This window comes from Thamnophis elegans, chromosome 14 (assembly GCF_009769535.1).
Source record: "Thamnophis elegans isolate rThaEle1 chromosome 14, rThaEle1.pri, whole genome shotgun sequence".
Classification (NCBI taxonomy): Eukaryota; Metazoa; Chordata; class Lepidosauria; order Squamata; family Colubridae; genus Thamnophis; species Thamnophis elegans.
This window is the reverse complement of record NC_045554.1, coordinates 48,013,127-48,039,609: the sequence shown is the minus strand read 5'-3', so window position 1 is coordinate 48,039,609 and position 26,483 is coordinate 48,013,127. Positions and strand designations below refer to the sequence as shown.

Here is a 26,483-nt window from a genome sequence, read left to right as displayed (position 1 = left end):
AGGGCAAAATATTAGATGCCTACAGCAGAATTTTTGCAACCCCGGACCAAATCAAGCTACGCATGAGATGCTGAAGACACTGCTTCCTCTTCCGAGGCAAACAAAACATGGCATTTTAAAGAGAAGGCCTAAGATTAAAAGGGCTCCCACACTTTGGGACGAGGCCAAAGGTTTCAAAGACGATTTACTTACCTTCGGAATTCAGTGTAATCAGGGTGACGTTGTTCCCAATATTCTGATTCCCTAGCTGGCCGCTGTTTGAAACCGAGTCGCTAGCTTCAGAACCGCTCTCCCCGTCTTCGTTGTGGCTGTCATCATGCCCTGGGACTTTGACCACAATGGTGTTCTGCCTCCGCCCAGGAACAGCACTGAGGAGGAGGAGGAGGAGGAGGAGGAGGAGGAGGAGGAGGAGGAGGAGGAGGAGGAGGAGGAGGAGGAGGAGGAAGAAGAAGAAGAAGAAGAAGAAGAGGGAGAAGGAGAAGGAGGAGGAGAAGAAGAAGAAGAAGAAGAAGAAGAAGAAGAAGAAGAAGAGGGAGAAGGAGAAGGAGAAGGAGAAGGAGAAGGAGAAGGAGAAGAAGAAGAAGAAGAAGAAGAAGAAGAAGAAGAAAAGGGAGAAGGAGAAGGAGAAGGAGAAGGAGGAGGGGGAGGAGGAGGAGGAGGAGGAGGAGGAGAAGAAGAAGAAGAAGAAGAAGAAGAAGAAGAAGAAGAAGAAGAAGAAAAGGGAGGAGGAGGAAGAAGAAGAAGAAGAAGAAGAAGAAGAAGAAGAAGAAGAAGAAGAAGAAGAAGAAGAAGGGAGAAGAAGGGAGAAGAAGAAGAAGAAGAAGGTGTCACAGATTTATGCAGGGGTCCACATGTGGAATCTCTTTCTCTCTAGCCCACATTGGACGTCTTACAGGAGCCTGGTGGCACAGTGGTTAGAATGCAGGAATGCAGACTAACTTTGCCCATAGCCAGGAGTTTGATCCTGGCCGGCTCAAGGTTGTCTCAGCCTTCCCTCCTTCCGAGGTGGGTAAAATAAGAACCCAGATTGTTGGGGGCGATAGGCTGACTCTGTAAACCACTTAGAGGGGGCTGTAAAGCACTGTGAAGCCGTGTCAGGCCTGCAGCCATCTTTTCTTTTGGATCTTTGGCCTGCCACACTTTCTAGTATTCTGCTATGCCTTTTCTATGGTGGGAAAATGGGAGGGGGGGAGGATTGTACGGAGTTAGATGCTATGTAGCCATAATAACATTCTTTTCAGAAAGCCAAGGTCATCTGCACCTCTGCACCAGACTGGAACTGGATGGGTGGAACTGCCAGCATGGCAGTGGGAGATTGGACCATGTGATGGTCTTGTTGGGTGTGGGGACAGGATCTTGAACCTCCAACTGGGTGGGGAAAACCGGGAAGCTTCCACATTCGGGTTTTCCCAGATGTGCCAACGTGGCTCTCTTAATCAATTGGAACTTTGAGCAATACTTTGCCTCGGACTCTGATTTAATTTTGGATGCTATTTGGAACGCTGACAAGCAGTATATAAGCCTAAGTACGATTGCTACTACAACGTTCAGCACTCCTACTCTCTGTAGTCCATAGAGACCATCAGGTACCAGCTGGCCCAACCCAAGGGAAGGAGCAGCCAGGAGCTACCCTGAAAAATGGGAACACATTACCGTGATGTCATATAAGTAGACCTCAACTGATCCTGGGAGACAAGCCAAATTCAAGCCAGTTCCCATCATGGCTCCAAAGACCCCCAGCCTAAAGAGACTCTTAACTCAGGAAAGCCAGTGGATCACGGAGCTAGCTGGAGCAACGGTTCAGATGACCTCCATGCAGCTTCCTGTGATAGCAATAGCAGTAGACTTATATACCGCTTCATAGGGCTTTCAGCCCTCTCTAAGCGGTTTACAGAGAGTCAGCATATTGCCCCCAACAATCTGGGTCCTCATTTTACCCACCTCGGAAGGATGGAAGGCTGAGTCAACCCTGAGATGGAAGGAGGGGAGAGATCTCTGCCATTACTAACTTGTTAAGGATATTTTCCAGTGAATCAGCTGCTCGGCTTAACGGCTCCTCCTGCCCCACCATCTTGGCAACGATCGAGTTCTGACGGTCGTTGTTGAGAATGACGGTGGTCTGAGGGACAACACTGCAGAGAGAGTAAACAAGGAGAGGGAGGGGAGGGGTGAGAGGCCAGAATAAATGAGATTCAAAAAAGTCCTTTTGCCGTCCATTAAGTCTCACACCTGGCAGTTTAAGCGAGCCGCTCCGTGGAAAGTGTTACGAGCATGGATTTGTGGAAAGGTTTCCCTCTTTTTTTTTTTCGGTTTCAAGGCTGTTTTGTGATGTATTAAATGCGAAAGCTCGTAATCCATCATATTCTGAACTCTGTTCCATTTCTGGAACTCGTAATTCTTTCAAAGAGCTGACTACTTCAGTAGAATTATGTCATGTCCCCTGACCCCTGGCAGAATTATTCCACCTCCTTTCTTTTTTTTTTTTTTAGCCAATCCAAGCTATATATGGGGAGAGAGAGAATTTAGTCTACTAATTCTTGAAATCAAAGAAAGTGACTCAACTTCCTCTGTTGAAAATAGATGGCCTCTTTTCCCACTCAGCGAAGGAGCTCCACTGTGGGAATAAATGAAAATGTTTTGACTCTGGCCCGTTGGGCAATCCTGAGTGACCTACTTCCTTGACCGCTCTAAGCCACGCATCTTGGTTTATGGCTGGGGTCATCACTCACTCACTCTAAGCCAAGGTCAAGGAGCCCATGACGGTTTGGGATAATCCAGCCACAGCGAAGCCAAAAGACGTGTGGTTTCAGTTTGAGCAAAGACTCGTCAAAGGACGCCGAAGCAAGCAGACCTAACTTCAAACAACACTCTTGCAAGAACGAACTTCTTCCTTCCTTCCTTCAAAAACGTGGCCAGGTTTCATTGCACATCCTGCTAAGGGGACAGGAAAACTCCTCCTTGTACATTGTTATGCCAAAAGGCTATCTAAGGACACATGGACCAGACTTGGCTGCTCTGCTTCAACACCCTCTCCAGCTCCACTGGGGGGGGGGCCTTCACCCGGCGTTTGCAACACCCTCACATTGCCACTTTTTGGGATGCCCTACGGTTGATCAACCCCCACCCCTCCGTCACACAGAATGCCTGGCTCCCTTTCCCAGGCTGTCAGTTTAAAGAACCCCCTGAAGAATTCGTGGCAACAAGAGGGGTTCCTGCAATTATAAATGATGGAGAACCCAGGTTTTACTTTATTCTGTAGTTTCCTTTGAATAGAAAAAAATATTAAATGATGATTGACATAAAATGGTGGGCTCTTCCTCCTCCTCCTCCTCCTCCTCCTCCTCCTCCTCCTCCTCCACCACCACCACCACCACCACCACATCCTCCTCCTCCTCCACCACCACCACCTCTTCCTCCTCCTCCTCCTCCTCTTCCTCCTCTCTTTGTCTGGACCATTTCATTGTGAGCCTTGTGGCATTGAATCAACCTAATAAAGAGGGAAGGCCTGTCTTTGATGTCCACCATTCATAATTCCTGAAGACGCTCAAGAGGGCCCGGACCCCCAACACTGCAGAGAAGGCGTCGTTTCTTTCCCCAAGCCCTGGTTTAGCTCCTGCTTTCCAAAGTGGCCACAATTCCCGTCTTCAACTCAGCCTGGCAAAAGAAAAAGCACTCCAAGGGGACTGGAGCTACGTGCAGGATGCCTTCCCTTAGAGCTCCCTGTGTACGAACAGAAGTGCCAAGATTCACACGATTATGGAAGCTCCCATGGACGGATGAGTGTCTCAATGCAGCCATTGATAGACACACGGCGCGTGCTGGATTCATTAGGAGCACCAAGGGGGGAAACGATTTCACTCGAAAGGGCTCCAGATATTAATACCTGAAGCTCAAGGGGGAGTTGCAGGAGGAGAGATTAAGCAGCAGCTTGGAGGGGGAAAAAACGTGTGTCTGTGTGTGTATCTGCGTGCATCTGGCATGCGCGAGTTTTGCTGAGTGAGTGTGGATAAGAAGAAGAGCAGGTTGGGATAAGCCATCCAAAAAAAAATCTGCAAAATAGCCAGGATGACCCTTGTCTGAGATATGCCTATAACAGATGGACTTGAACTGCTTCTCAGGGATAACTAATAATGGCAGCATAATAGGATGAGCTAGAATTCAAAAAGGCTCGTCCCAAACAAGCCATGCTTAAAAACTTGAGGGGAATAACAGAATCCCCGGGGTTAAAGTTGTATGTCCGAGCACGGTTAAAGGTTAAGCAGTAAAATCCAGAAATCAAGAGAGGTATCAGCCGCTCTAAAACTTCCAAAGCAAAATTTATCAGGGAGTTTGCTCTGTGAATCATTTCATCTAATGTCCTTGATAAAAGGTCCTACTGTCCAAAGGACATCAGGCAACCATCGGTGTTGCCTTGACACTTGGAGGGTCATCTCCCCCTTCGTTCCTGCGCACACAAGCAGCCATGAGCTCTACTCTACTTTCTTTCTGCCATTATTCAATGCTAGGCAGGATAAGAGCTGAGATTAGCTAAATCAGGGGTGTCAAACTCAATTTCATTGAGGGCCGCATCAGGGTTGCGTTTGACCTTGGGAGGCTGAATCGGCATGACCAGCTTGACTTCACTCATCGAGGCTCTGTTTTCTGCCGCGATGGCTCCCTGCAGCCCTCTGTTGGGCCGGATCCTGCCCGCAGGCCTTGTGTCTGGCACCCCTGAGCTAAATCATGGCAATATATGAGGACCGAGGAGGACTCGACCCCAAGAAAGCAACTCAAGTTCACAGGTCTCTTTGCAAACCGTATTGTGAAGAATGCACCATGTATAAAAAAGGATGTTTGAACGTTTTCAAATATTCAAAGGACACCTGAATACTTTCTACAGGCAGGCAAAGCCTTAAAATCGATTTGCTAAACAGAAGGATGCAAATCATCAACCGGGTTAAAGAGAATTAGTATCCGGCCTGCCTTTAGCCAGAAGAGGAAAATCTTCATCTGACGGATGAGGATATGGTAACCGTGATGCTTTCTTTTCCATGGAAACTGACCTGCGGAGAGGGTGGGGGGGGGGTGTCTTCTTAATACTGTATTTTGGTTTTTACAAATCCACCAACTATGGGAAGACCACTCTGGTCTAGTGAGGCTCAGCCAACCCATGGTATCTGTGACCCAGAGCTCACTCAAGACAAGAGAGACCTTTTTCATTCTTCTGCTGAAAAACACAGAAACTTCTGTTGACTCTGAGATATTAATCACACATACTTTTTGAATTAGTTATGTTCCTATGTTTAAACATGGGGAAGAATTCAAAATAAATCAGCGTTTTTTAAAAATGATTATTTTAATAAAATGATTATTTAAACCCTGAGCAAAGTTATTAATTTCTTAGTGCTTTGGGGATTCCAGTATATATTTTTTTTAGGTGCTCATATCTTGGCCTCTCTTTTTACTGGGCAGAAAAACCATGTTTATTTTTCACCCTTAGATTCCTTCCAGAGTTGACTTTAACTCCTATCCATCACCACTAGCGTCCCGTTTTTCTAGGCCAATGACCTGTCACTCACCCAGGGGGTGGCCAATAAAGAGGGGAGGATTTCTGGCCCCCTCTCAAATGAACTGCTCTCCTCTTCCTTGAAGTCATATTAAAAGCTCCGAGGGAGGGGAAGGACAGGAACAACCAAATAGACATATATTCAGAAGAAATCAGCTGACATCTCACCTGCTCCAAGGTAAATGCTCATAAACAGCAGGCAGATGAATATTATGGAAAAGCACAATGTGGAAAAATTGAGACAGGAAAATCTGACTCTACCATGGTCTCGGATCAATGGGATTATTTATAGAAATACTCCGCCCGGGGGGTGGGGGGGAAGAGGCAAAGGAGGGGCAGCATCTGGTTTCGAATGAACCTTTCTTCCACTTGTGTAAATATAATCTTACGTGACTTCGCATGAAGAATGTTAACAGATGCCTTTTACCGAAGATGATGGACAATTCTAGCTATGTCTTAAAAGACTATTTAGAGATGGATATAAATAATTTTATACATTAGCACTTCCCACACAGCACAGTGTTGGGCACGGAGGGAGGAAAGCAACGACTGGCACAATTTGTGTGAGTGATAACCAGAGAATTAATATACTTTTCTATTAAACTGGCACAGGAGACAATTTCCCTATCCTGTAAGGATCACCATAAACCTGCAAACCTCCCAAAACTAACGGTCCTTTGACCAAAAACATTGCCACCTATTTATAAATAGTCTCTCTCTCTCACTCTCTCTCTATCTACATCCATCCATCCATCCATCCATCCCCTAGCTAGCTAGCTATCAAGCTATCCATCCTTCCATCCATCTTACAGAGGCAAAGGGAAGTAGATAAATGTGCCCACTATTCAAAATAAAAACATAAAACAGAGGGGAGAACAGCTGCATGGTAAAACCTCACAGTATCGGCCTGGTTTGCCTGTCCACGCATACCTGGTGTACATAGGCAAAAAGCTTCTTGCACTAAGATCTATTTTAGTGCAATTCTTAATTCCACATTAAACATCTCTTTGCCATCTAGAAGCATTATAATGATGATGCTTTTTTGCAAAGTAGATCAAACCAAACCAGCCATCTTACCAGTAGCATTCTTGGACTTGAATTATTTACAAAGTTGTGGGTTCAATTTGCAAAAAGTGGTACTTATTGAAAGAGCAAAAATATGCTGAGCATGCTTTTAAAAAAAATAACCAATTACGTTGCAAAAATTAACAAATTTGTGGGATACATATGTTCTCCACTCTAGTTGTACAAAGAATCCTTGTTAAGGGGTGATTTACTGGTTTCAAGACTAACTTCACCAACCAGCATGGAAAACCAGTGTCAATAAAATCTGGAATGGATTGTTCTCATTTGGAAGAGACCACCGAACACAGGACGCTGCCCACTGCATCCATACATGAAAAAAGGACCCATGCAGCTACAGGAGTGCTGCTTGAGTAGTTTTCTTCAGCCCACTACAGAAATGCTGCCTTCGACAATGTGAATTAAATTACTTGCATTCATCAATGCAATCATTGCTGACCAAGTTCATCTCTGATTTCACTCCCCAACTTAAGGGGAACCAGGGGAAGAATGTTTGCATTGTGTTAATTGTGTTAATTCACCGTTCGGTCACCCCACCTCAATTTCGTACTTACCCACCCACCAAACCCTGCACTCCGCAAGCATTCCAACCACACGGAAGGTTTCTCTCCTGTTCCTTGGTAATAAGATAATGGGAGGAATGGCAGACCTGAAGATCAGCTTACAAAAACCTTCCTTTGCACTCTTATCGTTTTGAGGAGAGCTTTGGGGACTCCAAGATGGGCCAGGGTTCAAATCCTTCATAAGACACCAGAGTTTGGCTGGCAAGTAATCTCATCTCCAACTGCGCCATTCTAAAATGGAGCCCAGCATCTCTCGTGTCGCTGGCTCATAATGGACAAATGAGGGTATGAGGAGTCTGGGGAGATTCTTTGCGATTAGCAAACATGAAGCCCTTCAATCAACATTTGTCTAAAGCCAGAGACGAGATCAGCAGTGAAACACATGGACATTTGGCTGGTTGGCCTGTTCCAAAACAATCCTTCGCTGGGAACGACGCCCAACCACCTTTGGCATGTTGAGTTCAACTTAATGCCTTAATCTCTCCCAAATGAACTCAGCAGAATCCAGGACTCGGCTGACTTTTCAATGCTAAGTTTCTTTAAAACACACATGCCTTTATACTATAGGCAGGGATCTTCTTCAGCCAAAAATCTTGAATAAAGGACAGATGTTGTGTATTCCAGATCATCTGGAAAGCCTCATTAGCAACCATATTTATTTAGCATGGACAATGCTTCGTTGACAATTGCGTACACACACACACACACTTCCACCTCAATTCTTTCCAGGTAGAATCTACCTATAGTCTTTGTTTCTTTAAAACGCCACCCTCTCTTACGAGTATTTCACAAGGAAGATAGTGGCCCATAGTTGGAATGCTCAACCTGATTTCCATAACTTGTGCAATCCTTTCAATTCTCAGCATCAAAGACTCCGTTTTATATATAATACTTTTCTGCCCCCTTCTGTCTACTGCAAACCAAACGTGGGGATTTAACAGCAGAGCTTCAAATTATTTCTCAGGATCTCCAGAGCTGTAGTGGGGAGCTGAAATGAACTTCATTCAAATGAAATTGAAATTGAATGAAGTCTCCAAGTTTCGAGAATGCAATCTAGTAGAATCTCTTCTAATTTCAGAACCTAACTAGAATGGCTGAGGGCAAGGAAACGAGGATCTTAATCTAATGAGAAAAAATGCTTTGCTCATAAGAATGTCTATGGCAGTATTTCTCAACCTTGGCAACTTGAAGATGTCCGGACTTCAACTCCCAGAATTCCCCAGCCAGCATTCGCTGGCTGGGGAATTCTGGGAGTTGAAGTCCGGACATCTTCAAGTTGCCAAGGCTGAGAAACACTGGTCTATGGAGATTCCCATTCATCCAGGGTGTGGTTGTCCCAATGGTGCTTTTTCAAAAGGCAACTAGAGTTTGTTTTCCTTTGAAGATGTTTCACTTCTCATCCAAGAAGCTTCTTCAGTCAGAAATGAAGAAGCTTCTTGGATGAGAAGCAAAATATCTCAAGGGAAAACGAAATCCAGTTACCTTTTAACTGCCGATTACCTCTCACAGACCCATTCAATCCCACAGATTAGGCCTCCTCCATATTCCATCTGCCAGCCAATGTCGGCTGGCGACTACTCGGAGGAGGGCCTTCTCTGTGGCTGCCCCAGCCCTTTGGAACAAGCTCCACGTGGAGATTCGGACCCTCTCCACCCTTCGGGCTTTCCGGACGGCCGTGAAGACCTGGCTGTCCCAGCAAGCCTGGGGTTGAGTCCCCCCCCCCCTACTCGAATTTGCTGTGTCTGTTGTGCTTTTAAATTGTTTGTATTGTTTGTTTGTCTTTGTCTCACTTTTTGTAATTTCCCCTCCCTTGGCTTTGTTCAGTCCCTTCGGGGAATAGGGCGGCCTACAAATTGAATAAAATCCAAATCCAAATCCAACCTTTTGAAAAAGCACCTTTGGGATACTCATAAGGTGGTTTTAAACTTCAAAAAGGGTGATTGAATGACAGTATATCTGCCAGTGTGTATTGCATAGAACTGACAATGAGAAAGGATTGAATAAATAAGGGAGAGAGAGAGAGAGAGAGAGAGAGAGAGAGAGAGAGAAAGAAAGAAAGAAAGAAAGAAAGAAAGAAAGAAAGAAAGAAAGAAAGAAAGAAAGAAAGAAAGAAAGAAAGAGAAAAGTATATGTTTAAGGTTACGGCATCACAATTTTTTGACTCACGGAAAGGGGATCCGGAATGACTCGAATGAAATGGACTTGATGGCATCTACCAAAACATTGCCTTGTTTCTTGCTTCTGAGCTCCAAAGGCACTGCAGCTGGCATGCCAGAGACCGACTGCAGAGTATCTCCCCTTAATCAAAACCCAACCCGCCCAATCTACAAATCATCAGAGACAAGTTATGCTTCGTATCGCCCAGCTACACCTAGAAAACTCACGGGGGCCAGAATGCCACTGCAACATCTTTGAAGGGTGACTGCCTAAGTAAGCACCGAGCAGATAAAATCTGTAAGTGACTCTCAGCGACACTGAGCTGTACACACGCAAGTTATTAACGCCTTGACGGAACAAGTTTGCCTTACGGGCAGATAAAATCTGAGCAGGAAAGGATGTGCCACTGCCAAACAATTCTGAAGATAGAAGATGGTAAACTTCCCTACTAGGGAAGAATCCGTCTCGGAACTCCAGAGTGATGGTTCGAATAATGAGGACCTTTTATTAGGCTAACTCCAGCGGGTAAGAAAGCAAATAAGTCTTCACCTTCCTAATATATTCCTCCCTTCGTACTCTCTAGCTTATAAAGGACAGAGGAGGCATTACAGATCTGGTTGGATGTCAACTTTAGCACAGAAATCTGAACTTCTGCTTTTTGCCAAACTTGTACTTGTACTTGTACTTGACGCCTCTTCACCCATCGTGGGTATAGGCGACTTCCATGGAAATTTGACGCCACTGTTTTCGGTCCTGGGCTAGGGTTGTCAGGTGGTGCAGCCAGTCGCTATTATATGATTTTCGGCTAAGATTGAATGGGCGCATGACTATATCTTCGGCTTTCCGTTTGAAGTGACGCAGAGTGGTTAGACGAACACCTCCTTTTGGCCGTTTCCAGGTCGGACCAGGCTCTGCAAGCAGGGAAATTTTTGGGATTCCATTTTCTGGCATTCTCAATGTATGGCCTAGCCAGCGCCAGCGTCTAAGTTCTATAATGGCAGATACATTTTCATTGATCTCACATTTTCGGCGGATTTCAGCATTGGGTTTTCTTTCAGAGTACTTGATTTTCGTAAGTCTACGCAAGCAACGGTTTTGCCAAACTAGTGAAGATTCCCAACAGTTAATCCTCTCCCTAGTATGAAAGATGTCAAAGTTAATCCGAGGAAGCAGCTCTTTTTTTCTTGCTTGACATCCACTTAAAGATTATAATCAGCAAATCGCAATATCCACACAAAAAAATCAGCTAGAAGAGATGACCTGGAGTCAGAAGTGACGCACCCAAGGAGCATCCGCCCAGGGACCGCGTTGGTGGGCCACTTTGGTGAAAGATCGCTTAGGAAAAAATGCAAACCTGTCAGGCAGAGAAGGCTGACTTCACTGTTCTTGCACCGTGGCCCAAAAAGCTGGACCAGAATTCCCAGATCATTAGTCTGGATGCCACAGTGCATTTTCTAACCCACTGTGATGGCTGCATCTGATGTCATGCTGAAGCGAAAAAGGCAACATCCTTTGCCAGTTTCCATGCTGGAAGAAACTTCCAGCATATTTTCTTGAAGACTAAGGTAATTTTAGAGCCAGACTCCTAAGAAATTAAAGACAACCAGGGCCAGAAAAAATTTATGGGGAGGACAGGCAGACTGGAGGAGGAGGAGGAGGAGGAACAAAGCCGAAATAAACTAGGCAGAGCTGAAAATTTAGTGCATACTTTAAAAAAAAAGAACTGAGCACATACGTATCATTTGAGAGTAGCATTAACCTTTGCAAAGGTAGCCACAAGTGTGTTTGTCTTTAGGATGCTGATTTTGCTGCAAAGTAACAAGGTTCTTCTTATCTGTTTTCATCTCAATGTCTCCGTTTAGCAATGCAAATAAAAATCCCATTTGTGCCTTCGGACTCGGACTTCGTTTCCAGCAATAAAACATTATAAACCACAGTCCCATGACCATAGGAGACTGCAAATGCAGGCTGGTTTTGCTAAAGTGCCCAAAATACAATCAGATGACCGCGGGTGTGTGTGTGTGTGTGACTCGGTCATCAGAACTTCATAAGTCAAGGACTAGCTGTACAAGAGAAGAGGCCTCAGACCTTTCCATGATAAAGTCTATCTCAAACCTTCAGGACACCAAACGGTCCCCCTCCAAATGTCCTCAAGGACACTCGGTGGGGAAGGATGGTTTAAATCACTTTAAGCCGTCAAAAAACATAGCTGTTCTCTACCCGATTAGCTGCATTGGATGCAAACTTGACTGATGAGAGGGAGAAAATACATGGGCGTATATACATGCATATGTTGTTTATTTTTTAATCGTCTCTGCTTTTTACTCAAACCTCACACATTCTGCATTTTGCTTTCTTGGAGATAAGTTCCTTCCAGCTGCACACTTGTGACCTTATACCAATAAGTCTCCAAACTTGGCAACTTCAAGACGTGTGGACTTCAACTCCCAGAAATCCTCAGCTAGGGAATCCCCTGCCAGCTGGGGAAATCTGAGGGTTGCACTCCACAAATCTTCAAGCTGCCAAGTTTGGCATCGCCTTACACTGTGCTCAGTCACTTCTTCATCCTCTTTTCCCCCCATAAGCGCTGAAGGATCAGCCCACCCTCAGGCCCTGTGCAAATGAACTAAGCCAGATGAATTAAAGGCAGACATTTCTGTACCAAGGCTCTCCAAGCACAATTTATAGTTACCATTTCAAAACTTGGAAGGACCAGTGTCTTTATGTCCTAGGGAAAGGTTCCCCCCCACACACACACATATGTGCTAGCCGTTCCCGACTCTAGGTGGTGGTGCTCATCTCCCACCAAAGGTGGTTCCTATTTTTCTACTTGCATTTTTTACATGCTTTCGAACTGCTAGGTTGGCAGAAGCTGGGACAAGTCACGGGAGCTCCCTCCGTTACGTGGCGCTAGGGATTTGAACCGCCGAACTGCCGACCTTTCTGATCGACAAGCTCAGCGTCTTAGCCACTGAACCACTTTCCTTATGTCCTATGAGATGGGAAATTCAGACATTTTGAGAAAAGGGCTTTCACAGCCTTGGGTCTTTCCAGCAGGCGTCATGGAGGAGAGTATGTCATATATACTGACAAAAACAAGGAGTTTTTCAGCAGCCCAGCTACTTCCAGCTACGATTGCTCTCCCTTTCTGAATGGTGATGATCAAGAAGTAATAGCGAAAATAAAATAAAAAATGTATTTTGCAGTCGTACACTACAGACTGGCAAAAAAAAAAAAGGATGATGCTTTTGAGTTGTGACTTCTATCTATTTCTCTACCGCAAAGTTGAGTTGCTATCTAAAAAGAATAGCATCTTGGAAGATAAAAATCCATAATCAGTTTATTTACCATAGGGCAAAGCAATTTAGGACTGAATGTAAATCTAAGGGAAGGTTTTAAAAATAAAGCAAGTACCGTAATTTCCTCCCCCCCCCCCCCGAATCTTAGCATTGTTTTGGTTTTAAAGAGCATGCATTTCTATTTTCTCCTTTGGAAACTTTAATTTTAATAAACTCTTGTTATTACACTAATGATAAACGATGAACCCGTGAAATAACACAGCTGTTAATGGCGACACAAAACCGGAGCAAGACTACACATCGTAATTTATAATATATAGCTCAAGCTCATTTCACAAAACTGTTCTGTGCACCTGGGGGAAAAGCATTTTTCAACAAAAATATTTCTCTTGGTGAGACATAAACAGCTTCGGAATACCCATCAACACTTCATTAGGCAAAATTCAGCCCTGAGGCACAGACTACATCCATCAAAAGTGCAATCAACTCAAATTACTAAAATCTGTGCTAACACTCACTGGACACTCACTTTGTTCCCTTTCCAATGAAGGTCTACATATATATATATCAAAAGACATTTTTAGCAAACCCACCAAAGAGAAAAGCAAAGTAGATTTAAGCACACACCCCATAGGAAAAGTTGCCATTAAAATAACTGCTTTTAATAAGTGTATCCTCCCGCTGATGTTAACATACCCTGCCATCTGCTTTCTATGAAGTTGAAGAGAAGGATGTGTACATTTTAGCTGGGTTTGGCTGTTTGGCTTTGGTTTCGTATGTTGTGAACACAGCCATCTTTTCAACAAATGGTTTCAACAAACCAAATTTAGCACTCTAAGTGACTCTATCTTAAAAGTTATCTACAATAAGGAAACTGAAATTCTAAATATTTTGTTCTAAGGCAGTGTTTCTCACCCTTGGCCACTTGAAGATGTCCGGACTTCAATTCCCAGAATTCCCCAGCCAGCGAATGCCAGCAAGACTTACCATCTCACTTTGTTGCACGTCTGGGTGGCCCCCAGCGGGGACCCCGCCACCATGGGCACCTGGATGGGGCTGTGTTGCTTGTTCATGACAAGGTCCAGTTTCTCTTCCAGGGACTTGCAGGTGGCATCCAGGGCCAGCAGCTTGGCTTCGATGCTATCCAGCCGCAGGCATATCGTTTGGTTGATGGAATAGAGGAAGGACTGGGGAAGAGAAGGAGCAGAGTGAGGTGGCAAAGAGAGGCTCTGTTTTATGCTTCCATTTACATAAACATCTCCAAAAGGGCACCAAGGAACAGCGGAAGCACATGCGACCCCACCAGAGGTGGGTTCCTACCGGTTCACACCAGTTCGGTAGAACCGGTTCGTCAAATCTACCGAACCGGTTAGAAGAGGTTCCACCAGTGGACCCGGAAAGCAGGCCACACCTACAGAAGAGGTTCCAAAAAATTTTGAAACCCACCACTGGACCCCACAGCCTGTCTGGGATAAGAACGAACTCTTTGGATGGACTATCCCAGGGTTAAAAGGCTCGCCTACATTCTGGGAAGAGAGCCTCTGAATCTATGGTGGCCCCAAGTCAAGAATCTGGTGGCATCCTTTCCAACAAATACATTTGATGCAAGGGAGCGAAGCCCCCGTTGTTCCAGCTTGACTATTATTTCAGCTGTCACCCTGGACTCATCTTCAGTTCAAATGATGATTACCTGCTCAAGGGTTTTGCCTCGGGTATTTCTGGAAACAAGAGCTAAAAAGGAGGGATGGTAAAATATGCTTTAAGTTCTAAAGGGCATACCTAGATAATTGCGGGCCTTTTTAAAATAAGTATTCCACTCAAAAACATGAGATACTTATTCAGGACAAAATATAGATTTTGCTTTGATTTGTAGACTGGGTTTCTTTTAAGATACTTCTTGGGCACCCTCTGGTGGATATGATTAAAATAATAAAACAAATTGAATTAAAATGACCTACAAACTCTGAAGACGGAACACACAATTTTAGAAAACGCTTAATTGTATTTTTAGGCTATTTTTCACTATAACTCAGCGATCTCTAAACTTAACCCAAAACTTTTCCTAATCTTCTTAGTGGAAATTCTGCAGAATATTGAAGATTCGCATTAAGCATATTACTTTCTTACTGTTTTATTTATCTTGCTTTTTTTAATTAAAAAGCTGTCAACATAGCCATAAGCCTTGTTGTTTGATACAATCAAAATTTATTTCTAGTACATAGGGAAGATCTAAGTAATTCTCACAGAGAGTAAAGGGGAAATACAATTATTAACTTTGAATCTTCTCTGATTCATGGGGAAAAAATATTTTCCACTATACAGTCAGGAGTATTCTGTAATTATGCTAACATGCCTCCTCCCCCCTCCCATGTATACATGCCTCTGATATACACTGGTGACTTGGAAATGGATTGACCCAGATTGTTGGGGGCAATATGCTGACTCTCTGTAAACCGCTTGAAAGGCCTATGAAGCGGTATATAAGTCTACTGCTATTGCTATTGCTATTTGTGCTGCAGTGATAATATGTGTCAAAAGTGACAGGTAGCTCTTGATTTACGAGATACTAAGGCATGCCAGTTGCTAAGCAGGTTGACAGGTGACAGACACAATTTTACGACTTTTCTTGCATGGTCATTAAGGGAAATACCCATTGTTAAGCGAACCTGCAGTCAGTAAGTAAACACTGCAGTCATTGAGTCAATCCACTGTCCACAATGGGCATTTTTTGCCAGAAAGCAACAACATACTGGTTTCCAGCAATAAAACATTATAAACCACAGTCCCATGACCATAGGAGACTGCAAATGCAGGCTGGTTTTGCTAAAGTGCCCAAAATACAATCAGATGACTGCGGGGAGGGGGGGGGGGGGTCGGTCATCAGAACTTCGAATCTGAATTGTATCTTTTTTTGAGGTCCATCGTCACTTCAAAATGGTCATAAGTCAAGGACTAGCTGTACAAGAGAAGAGGCCTCAGATCTTTCCATGATAAAGTCTATCTCAAACCTTCAGGACACCAAAGGGGGCCTCTCCAAATGTCCTCAAGGACACTCGGTGGGCAGGATGGTTTAAATCACTTTAAACCGTCAAAAAAACATAGCTGTTCTCTACCCGATTAGCCGCATTGTGCGAACGAGCGTGGAAATGGCTACAACCTTAATCGAGGGGTCCTGACAATTGATTTCTATCCGCTGCCGTTTCAAAGGAGGGTCTACATCTTCATCAGTCACTTCGTGGTTTTCCAAGACAACTGCAAGCCCAAAAAACAGAAAGAAGAAAACCGTTTTCAATCGTTCCACCAAAGGCCCTTCGTTATGAAATTAAAAGGAAGAGCAACAAAGTGGATGGAGAGAAACATTCTGGAGCCTTTCCGCGTGGGAAATTCTTCTCCAAAATTTGTTTTCACAGCTAGGTTTACCTACTAGTTAAGAGCAGGGTTTCGCAACTGTAGGGAAGTTATGTGGACTTCAACTCCCAGAATTCCCCAGCCGGCCCTGCTCCTGACATAGAGGATTTCAGCAGTGAATCAGCAGCCGGATGTTGGACATTTTAATTTCCTTGATAGTCCACCCACCAGATAAAGAAGAGATGAGGATTATGAGAATTAGTTCAACACATACGGGCAAAACTAAATTAGAGAATGCTTCCTTAAATAGGTTTGATCCGATGTGGCAGTGCCCTTGGTTTACATTAATTCATCTGCATTGCTTTGTTTTCTGTTTTAAAACAAAGTTAGCAGTGAAATACCAGATTTCCAAAAATTGGAGGCAGTGAAGAAAGCTAAGTGTGAGGTTGCCTCTCTGCTGTTTTACTCAGCCTCACAAAAAAAGAAGTTTAATTTTCTATGCAACATATACCACTGAAATTTGTCTGAAATGGTAGTGGGTGTCCTGCCTGAGCAGGGGGTTGGACTAGAAGACCTCCAAGGTCCCTTCCAACTCTGCTATTCTGTTCTCTTCTGTTCTACTCTACTTTCTATTCTATTCTATTCCGTGCCTCCCTTACCTTTTTGACTGTGCAATAACATACCTGGATGATCTGGGTTCAAGTCCTCCACAGCTATTTGAACTACATCCGCTAAATCCTGTTCTGTCATCATTCAGAAACAGGGGCGTGGGGGCTGAGCCGAAGGTGGTCCGTCAGTTCATACAACTCTGATTCTGCAAAAGATCAAAAACGGGGGCCCCATGAGGATTACAGCATTCACCATTTGACAAAAAGATATGCCCGTTTGATCTTCAATGCATAGGGGGATTCCTCCCCCTCCCCATTGCTTCATGACGGTAGTGGCAAGCAGATCGTAGCAACTGGAGGCTATAGCATCCCTGGTGTGGCTACTCAGACTGACTCGATGCTCACCCGAAAACTCCCCAATTCCACTCCTGCAATGAAGGGAGAGACAGTCTGCTTTTCCCGCAATTTATTGTAAGTGTTAACTCCTAAGTCCATCATATTGACACTTAATACCATTGTACAACTGCAATCACCTTCGAAGACAGCCCTAAAAGATGAAGCAGCAAGAACCGATTTCTTCTGACGCTTGCTCTTTAAATTATCAGCGCATTAAAGAAATAATAGCAGTAGACTTATATACCGCCTCATAGGCCTTTCAGGCCTCTCTAAGCGGTTTACAGAGAGTCAGCATATTGCCCCCAACAATCTGGGTCCTCATTTAAATCTCGACCATCATTTTAATACCACAGTATAAATCTATGCATGTCCAGTCAGAAGTTCATTCTGACAAAATCCAGTAGCTTAAATTACAGGTAAAATGGTCCAGGACTTAAATCTGTTTAAGTTACAGATTTGAAAAACAAAACATGTTCTTCGGTCTTTGAAGTATTTATTACTGGGGAAACTTAGCATATCTGTATATGTACCCAATATTCTGTTTGCAATGGTTAGGATTGTTTTAGACCACGTCCCCTCTGGTTATTCTGTGTTTTTAACTGCTTTTGTGTAATCTGCCAGGTATTGCAGCACTGATATTATGGGGGGGACATTTCTAGAGTACCGTAGTTATTCCCTTTTCACTCCTTTGCATTGCAATCTCCTGGATTATATTATATGACCTGCTTCAGAATCTGACACTTAACAGAAAGCAAATTTAGGTAACAGTAATGCAATTCAACCTATCTAAAAGACAGAGGGCTGGTGAAGACGGTTCAGGATGGACCAGAATGTAGAAGAGATGGCACCTATTACACAATTACCAAATGTCCAAAGGTGATTTTTTTCAAGAGGCAACTGGACTTTTCACTTCTCATCCAAGAGGCTTCTTCAGTTTTGCCTTCAAGGAAAACACACAAAAAAGTCCAGCTGTCTCTTGTAAAAAATACCTTTGGGATAACTGTGACACGGATGAGTGAGAATCTCCATAGGCATTTACACAAATGTCCCCTTCCTCGGCTGGAGACCACCGTCATCCTGTCTTTGGGAGAAAGTTTCTCAGGACCGAAATCAACACCCGCATTCAGCTTGGGGGGTCATGTGAGACTTTTTCCTCGTTAGATTTAAGATCAATGCAGTCAAGATGAAGTGGGTTTAGCCACCACTGATTTCATGAGACTTAAGCACCCTAGAACAGTTAGTGCGCAGCGGTGCTTATGTTGGATTGGATTACGTCTCCTCTTTTTAGCATTTTAATTCATGCTTAAGCCGCATGTTTTCCATACTCACGAAAAAGCCTTCGTAGGGAAACAGATTTAAGAAATCCCTCTCTCTCTCTCTCTTGTGGTTCAGTTGTGGGATGCAGTTGGAATATGCAGGTGAGGAGTGGACTTCGACTCCCAGAATTCCCCAGCCAGCACGGAAACTTTAAGACTTGTGGACTTCAACTCCCAGAATTCCCCAGCCAGCATGGAAACTTTAAGACTTGTGGACTTCAACTCCCAGAATTCCCCAGCCAGCATGGCAACTTTAAGACTTGTGGACTTCAACTCCCAGAATTCCCCAGCCAGCATAGCAACGTTAAGACTTGTGGACTTCAACTCCCAGAATTCCCCAGCCAGCATGGAAACTTTAAGACTTGTGGACTTCAACTCCCAGAATTCCCCAGCCAGCATGGCAACTTTAAGACTTGTGGACTTCAACTCCCAGAATTCCCCAGCCAGCATAGCAACGTTAAGACTTGTGGACTTCAACTCCCAGAATTCCCCAGCCAGCATGGAAACTTTAAGACTTGTGGACTTCAACTCCCAGAATTCCCCAGCCAGCATGGAAACTTTAAGACTTGTGGACTTCAACTCCCAGAATTCCCCAGCCAGCATGGCAACTTTAAGACTTGTGGACTTCAACTCCCAGACTTCAAATTCTGGGAGTTGAAGACCACAAATCTTAACGTTGCCAAGGCTGGAGACCCCCTGATCTATGACATTGCTTTGAGTTTCCCAGCCAGCCAAGGCAACAGCTGTTCAACTGCGGGTGGGAGGGGAGGGGGGGGTTTAGAAAAAAAAACCCTTTCTGAATTCTTCCCAATGAGGACACTGCAAGAGATGGAGTTATTTATTCAAGAGGATCTGTCGCCAAGAAAGATTCATTTGAAATTCGGATCGCCGTGAAAGGATTAGGAGCGCATTTGCGCTGTGCCGAGGGGGCCCAAGTGATCTGGCAAGAGACTGAGGGCATGTGGTTGCCATTTCTCTCCCTTTGGCAAATTAACTTTGCCGTTTCTCAGAAGTCTTGGGCCAGGGCCAGCCTTCACATAATAAAACAGCTGTGCGAGGATTACGGTTTCATCGTCTCCCGAACTGCAAATGCGGTTGGAAGCTCGGCAGAGGCTGAAGGGAAAGAATCTTTCGATCCATAAATTAGGAAAGGGACCCGGCCAAATCGGTTCTCCCCCCACCCACCCACCCACCCCCAGCCCCTTTTCACCTTGGCTTTGCTCAAAGGGAAATCAGAATCATGCACACATTCTATTAATACAGGTAGTCCTCGATTTACAACCAGAGCTGAGCCCGAGATTTCGGTGGCTAAGCGAGACGTTTGTTAAGTGAGTTCTGCTCCCGTTTACGACCTTTCTCGGCCACGGTTGTTAAGTGAATCTGGATTTCCCCGTTGACTTTGCTCATCAGAAAGTCATAAAAGGGGAATCACGTGACACCTCCCCCCCCGGCACACTGTACCCGTCGTTAAACGTGAACCAGTTGCCAAGCATCTGGATTTTGATCACGTGACCAGGGAGATGCTGCAAGGGTCATAAGTCACCTTTTTTTTCAGGGACGTTGTGAGCTTGAATGGTCACTAAGGATTACCTGTATTACTTATCTCTTTTCAAATTAAGGTGCTATGGGCTTTACGGGTCAAGGAAGTGAGCACAAGGACAGACTTTTGCCCCAGAACTATCAGTTTTTAGCATTCAATGTGTGACCCCACCATACACACACACACACACACACACCCCAAAAAATAAATGACAGCCTGCCCAGGTAGACCAGGCCAAGAAATCAGCTCCACGGGAAAGCTGGAACTCTTTTATTGTGATTGGCTACAATAATAAAATCCTGGAGATCTGATTGTGCTACGCCTCCTCCCCATATATGTGAATGAGGAAAGAGTCTGCCTGAATCGCTTCCAAATATTTATCTATTGTTGTGGACTTAAAATATGTCATCCCCCCCCCCACCCCATCGTTTCCCTGGCCACAATACATCCCTCCCCTCTCCATCCAGGTCCTTATTCTCTGCATAAACTTTATTGCTGCTCACAATGTTCTGATTAATTTTGCACCTTATGCTAAGCCACACTTTAATCACAGTAGGCCAAATAAATCAAACGGGGGAGATTCACAAACCCTGCTAAGTCATAAAACCAGTATTTAGAAATCACAACCCCTGGTTTATGCAATGCTCGGATTTAAATCCCATTTGGGCGTAGTGCAAAGGACGAGAGCCCAGCTATCCTGTCTATTAAAGCAGGATCTGCTCCCAAAGGATTCCTGTTCCTATCTCTGTGCATTCAACTAGCAATGGGGCTGTATCACATTGATGTTCATTCCAAGTATTTTTGGAGAGAGAAACAATTGGGAAAAATAAATCTCAAAAGCTTCATGGCACTGAAAACTAAGTAGGGTTGGGCCCAGCTGGCGTTTGGATGGGTAACCATCAAGGAATCCCAGAATGCTAAACTGAGAAGCCCCAAACTCCCAGAATTAGACCATGGCAAAGTGTCATAGATGTATCCGTGAAATAAAAACCAACTCAAACAAAGTTGGTTATCCTGCAAATCTAACTGTAGAATTTTTTTAGTATAATCCAGAAAATCTGTTCCTCCTCCAGTTCAATCTTTCCCAACTGCCAGGAGCCTTTTGAACCTTTCTGCAGAAACTTCAGGAGAATGTTATGGTTTCCTGGTCCTTCACATAGGTTTCCTTATTCTGATAGCACTTGCTTGGAACATAAGAACCTGGCCCAAACACATGAGGCCTCTCGGACCTCGAGAAAGCCTATCATGGGTCTTTTGCAGGAAGCCAGTTAAACAGAGCATGGATGCAATTGTCCACTCTGGTAAAGAAGCCTTCAGAAGTTGCTGGCCTGCTGGGATCTAACCCAGGGGTCTCCAACCTTGGCAACTTTAAGACTTTTGGACTCCAACTCCCATGCTGGCTGAGGAACTCTGGGAGTTGAAATCCACAAGTCTTAAAAGCTGCCAAGGTTGGAGACCATTGATCTAACCCAATGGCTAGCTGCTCTCCCTGTTGGATAACTGAAACTTCTCAAGAACTTGCTGGATGTATCCAAGTTTTTCCCTGCCAGCCTTCTTAACTCACTTATAGCCAAATTCTAGTTGGCAAAGTTACTGGGCGATTATTAACATAAACTTTCCTCTGTGGTCTGCAGAAAACGATATGCAGGGGATGGATTGCTTATGGGGAGATTCCACATGGCTTAGGACTGCCAAGAATCCTAACGTCCCTGTGCACGGGAGGTTATCTGGACAACTTTTCCACATGCCCGCTCTGATCTGGAGCAACAGACAAGATAGCTTTGACGCAAAACAGAATGAAAATCAGGTCTTCCGTTGCTAGTCAAGCATGCTTGCTCCGTTTATTAAATTATGAAAACTATTCAAGAAAATCATTTTCCTTCTTTTCCATGATAGGATTATTAGAATTATCACGCCTTGCACTGGTTGATCCATTTCAGTTGGGTTTGGTAAGTATGTGGATTGTGAATCACTAGATTTTTCTTCCTTAAAATGAGGGCTTTGTTGCAGATATGCCCGCCAATAAGTTGCTCCAAAGTGACAAAAATAATAGAAGATGAGGAGGAAGACTATATGCTCTTCGGCTTTCGTTTCAACAAATCATTCCAGTTGCATTTAGGTGTCCCCAAGGTTGAACAACAAATGGACCAGAGCTTATTGGCAAGCCATCAATTATCCATTCCTCCCAGGTTTGTCAGTTTCCAAATCATATTGGAATGACATAAAATAGAATAAATTGAAAATAGCGCCAGCCACTGATTTCAATGGAACCAAGTCTTAGTTCAAAGTTCTGAATGTAGTTTTAAGAGAAATGGGCCAAACAGTCACAAATTCTGCCACTGATTCACACCACCTATTTTGCAGGACCAAAATGACTGCTTACATTTTTAACTTCAGGGAAGGTGTGGCAAAAGGACATCTTCACCTGTGAAAAGAACAAGGATTTGGATAGAATCGTAACTCAATAAATTAGGAGGTTTCTAATGCACCTTCCTCAGAGCTGAGCCCTCGATGTGTGGTGTCCGCGGTTTCCAGAATTCCCAGCCAGTGAAGGCTGTTTAGCCGAGGTGGCGCAGTGGTTAAATGCAGCACTGCAGGCTACTTCAGCTGACTGCAGTTCTGCAGTTCGGCTGTTCAAATCTCACCGGCTCAGGGTTGACTCAGCCTTCCATCCTTCCGAGGTGGGTAAAATGAGGACCTGGATTGTTGGGGGCAATATGCTGACTCTCTGTAAACCGCTTAGAGAGGGCTGAAAGCCCTATGAAGCGGTATATAAGTCTAACTGCTATTGCTATTGCTATTGTTTAGGAGAAAAACCCAGAAACGAAATCTGTTAAAAACGGAGGGCATAATAAATTTGCCCATCTGTTGCCTTTGCAAGAAATACAGGAAGGTTGAAAAACCGCATCTTCTCCTAAAGTTTCCATCTTTTACGAGAAGGAGTAAAACCACAACTGGCAAGAAATCCCAAGTATCAGTTTGCCGAGGTACTAGAGAACATTAACCTTTCTTCTATTTCTTCAAAGCGTGGATTCCTAAATCTTGTGGTGCTGCCAGCTTGGATTCCGACACGATTTTCCATTCCCACGTCACTCTAATTTAGTCGGAAAAGCCCTTTCCTTTGAAGAACGGGACGGCCAAAAAGTTCAGAAGACAATGAAGTGGAACTAAGTTCAGCATCATAATCCAGAGATCAGCCATCCAGGCACGAAGGCTGCCTTGGCTGGTCTGAAATACAAACGCCAATAAAGCCGAGCTTAATTGGAAAGAGGCACCTGTCAGGATGCCTTTCCCGGTACTGAAAAAGAACATTTATTTAAGTGGATTAACTTAAAAGTGTCTTCAGAAGCGCATCTTGCATGGTTTCCGACACCACAGATATTTACTGCATTAAATAAATCTATAAATCCTTTTCCAGTATTAAAAAAAAAAAAAAATTGGACCAGAAACAAACGCAGCGCAAACAGGAATCAGATCAATCTGGAGGACGGCACTTCTTCCTGCCTCGTTTGTATTATTTTTGGGCAGCAAATGTTCTCCAGCTCTTCCACCTTATAGAACCACCGGGGCCCCAAATGCATCTCTCGGTTTCCAGCAGCTGCCAAGGTTCGTTGACAAAACTCCGCGAGGTTGGTTCTTATTTTACAAACCCAAGCTTGGATCCCGTCTACAGACCCACTGGAGGTTTTAATTGTCCGATCCAAGTTCATTGATCCCGGACCAATTGCATCCACATGTAATGCTGATTAATAAGAGTTGCTTATTGAAAATAAAACGGGGCTATTAGTAAGGAAAGATCAAGGGGAGAATATAAAGCGTGGTCTTCTATTCCTCCCCCCACCCCCAAATCAGCAAACTCTGCGTGTGAGTAAAGATTCTGGCATGTCCCAAAAGTCCCCCTTGGATTCTGCACAGCTGTTTGAGCAGTTCAGATGGGGGGGGAAGAGGGGGGGCAGAGAAGGTTTGCACCTGATGTGCCTGGAATTGTTTGCAACCCATTTCAAGAAACCCAGTCGTCGATTATGGTATACCTTTGTCCGTCTTATTTTACTGACATCCTTAAAACCAATTACGCAGAATAGCTCCGAGTTTAAATATTTATTGTGATGGAAGAGTGGCTTTCCAGCAATTCTCCTTGCCTAGAAAACAGAACGCCTATGACGGGAGGGGATTTGGAAGCAGTTGCTCTTGTAATTAAGTCAACTGGGATGCTGGTTTTGTTATCAAGCTGCGGCACACAAGCAGCTGAAATTGCTAAAGGAAGAGCATCGCCTTGTGTTTCTCACACACACACACACACACACACACACACACCAAAAAAGGCATATACCGATCTAGCTGGCTGCTGCAGTCACTGCCAACTGCAAGCGCTTTATTTTTCCTGCATTAAGTGAATGGATGCAGTGAGAAAGGGAACGAAAGCACGAAAGGAAGGCCAGCGAGAAGGAAACATCCTGACCTGCGAGAAAGGAATTCTACTTTGGCCTCCTTTTCCGAAGGAACATAGAAAGCTGCCGGGTTACAAGAATGGCTAGAGCATTAGGGGTGCCCCCATAGAGATATGCGTTTAATGAAAACATAGCAACAGAGATAGTCTCTAAATCTGTTCCGTATTTAGAGAGATTAGTGGACGATCCCATTTATGCCCAGAATTTCCAATCTGTTTTACCATTCAGTTCGACTGCTCTGGTCCTCTTGAAAGACAGGCCATTCAGGGATCAGAGCCCCCCACAAATTCAATTATCATCCCTGAATGTGCCTTCAAGATTGGAGCACTTATGACTCCAGTACCTGCTAACTCCACTTTCCTCTGCTGCTTTTCTTCTCCTGCCTGCGTGGAATATCTTTTTATGTAAACGTACATATCATTCATATTCATATATTGTGATCCAAGCAGCTCAGCCAACTACTAAAAGCTCCCTGCCATCTAATTGCAAATACAGATTAAAGAAAATGCCATTTAAAATGCCCAAACTTCGTTCAAGCAATCCAAGCAATATGGTTATGCATTTAATTAAAAACAGCCAATCCAAATTTCAAAATATGTGTAAGTCATATGTGCATACCTCTGGTGTGGCCAAAAACTAAATAGAACTAGCATAAATAAATTGCTTGGATTATTACTTACACACTTAATTCAGAAAGCCAGGCCTAACTCCCCAAGAAATGGATATCTATTTAAATTCTTGGAGGGGAATTGATGTTGTTCTGGATATGCAATGTATTTTTCATTGAGGTTTTCTCTGAATTGTGTCACATCAAAAGATTTCCATTTCCACATGCTAGTAGCTCCAACCCATTTGCACATTTCTTGCACGCAACACATGTGCAACTGCTCAAGTTTCAATCCTTCGATAAGATCTCATTTTGCTTCCACTAAAGCAGGTTGTACAACTTGTTTTTCTTCGATGTGTGCCCTACATCAAAGCACTCCGCTGTCCAAAGAGGACTAAAAACTCTTATCAACTGTTCTAAATGTTACCAACGGATTTCAGATTTTCAGTGATGTGAAAACATCAACGTATGTTATATAAACACTCATATGAAGTGAAGGAAACATTATGTACACTCAAATTTAATGCTTCCTGCTTATTACATTATTATTATTTATGATGATAGTTGCTTTTATCTTAGACTGCCTACAATATTTCAAAGACTACAGCCTGTTAGTAAATTGTTCACCGTGCTTTTAAACCACTCAAAATGTCTTTGTTCAGTCTATGTTATGACCTGTTTTAAGTGCCCAGCGATGCCTTGGGACAGGAGCCTGTATACATTTCCCTTTCATTCCATTTACAGGACTATTTTATTGTCCTAATTGTCCCTGCTCAGAGGATCATCATACCTACACAACAGTTCATTCACCCAAAGAACATTTATTATTATTATTATTATTATTATTATTCAAGCCACGTTCCTATCTCACCCAATTGGGTTCCTGTTTTAAGATGCTGGAGGAATTCAGATCCTTCAAGGAACACCAAACTCCGAAAGGAAACTGAATCCTGCTTTGACCTCTGCGGGGGCACCCAGCCCAGCCACCTTTCCCTTCTCAATTCCCTTTTTTTCTCCTTTCCTGCTGTTTACATTTCCCTTCCCTATCTTGGCTGGGCAAAGCAGCCGCTCGGGTATACAGCGGCTAAGACATTTAGAATTTAGAATTTAATAGAATTTGTATGCCGCCCAATCCCGTGGGACTCAGGGCGGCTTACAGAGCAAGATTAAAAACATTTTAAAAATTTAAGACTAAAAATACAGTTGTTAAAAAATTACACACCATCCATTCTATCTAAGTGGGGCTGGACATTGATCAAGAGAGAGAGAGGTCCTTGCATGGTGGTGGTGGGGAAAAACAGGGAGGGGGTCCGACTGCATGACCTGGAGGGGTCCCTTCAGATTGGGCTTTTCGGTTCTAGCCAGGGGCACTGGCTAAATAAATTTAAAAAAAAGAGGAGAAATTGGGAGGGAGGGAGGGGGTCTCCGCAATCTTTCAGGCCAACACGCCACAGATACCCATCCATCAAATTTTGGGTGTGGGACTACAAATCCCATCATGCCCAACCACGAAGCTGGAGCCTTCTCCCCCTCCCCGCCCTCGGGAGAGGGAGGGAGGGGAGGGCTGGGATCT

The 26,483-nt window shown here is 44.1% G+C and overlaps 1 protein-coding gene across 3 annotated transcripts in view; it reads right to left on the bottom strand.

The window, feature by feature from the left end:
- The window catches only part of BANP (BTG3 associated nuclear protein), a 105,918-nt gene that overhangs the window by 78,969 nt on the left and 466 nt on the right, over positions 1 to 26,483 (bottom strand). For 2 of the 3 annotated variants that reach the window (XM_032230793.1, XM_032230794.1), the window contains exons 2-6: positions 16,679 to 16,809; positions 15,805 to 15,899; positions 13,635 to 13,834; positions 2,010 to 2,132; positions 193 to 368 (exon numbers count right to left, since the gene is read on the bottom strand). In XM_032230793.1, the coding sequence (XP_032086684.1) occupies positions 193 to 368; positions 2,010 to 2,132; positions 13,635 to 13,834; positions 15,805 to 15,899; positions 16,679 to 16,748 (664 nt within the window). In that variant the 5' untranslated portion in view covers positions 16,749 to 16,809. Of the gene's footprint in view, positions 1 to 192; positions 369 to 2,009; positions 2,133 to 7,277; positions 7,461 to 13,634; positions 13,835 to 15,804; positions 15,900 to 16,678; positions 16,810 to 26,483 lie in introns of those variants that run through there. The other variant, XM_032230795.1, reaches the window with a different exon arrangement.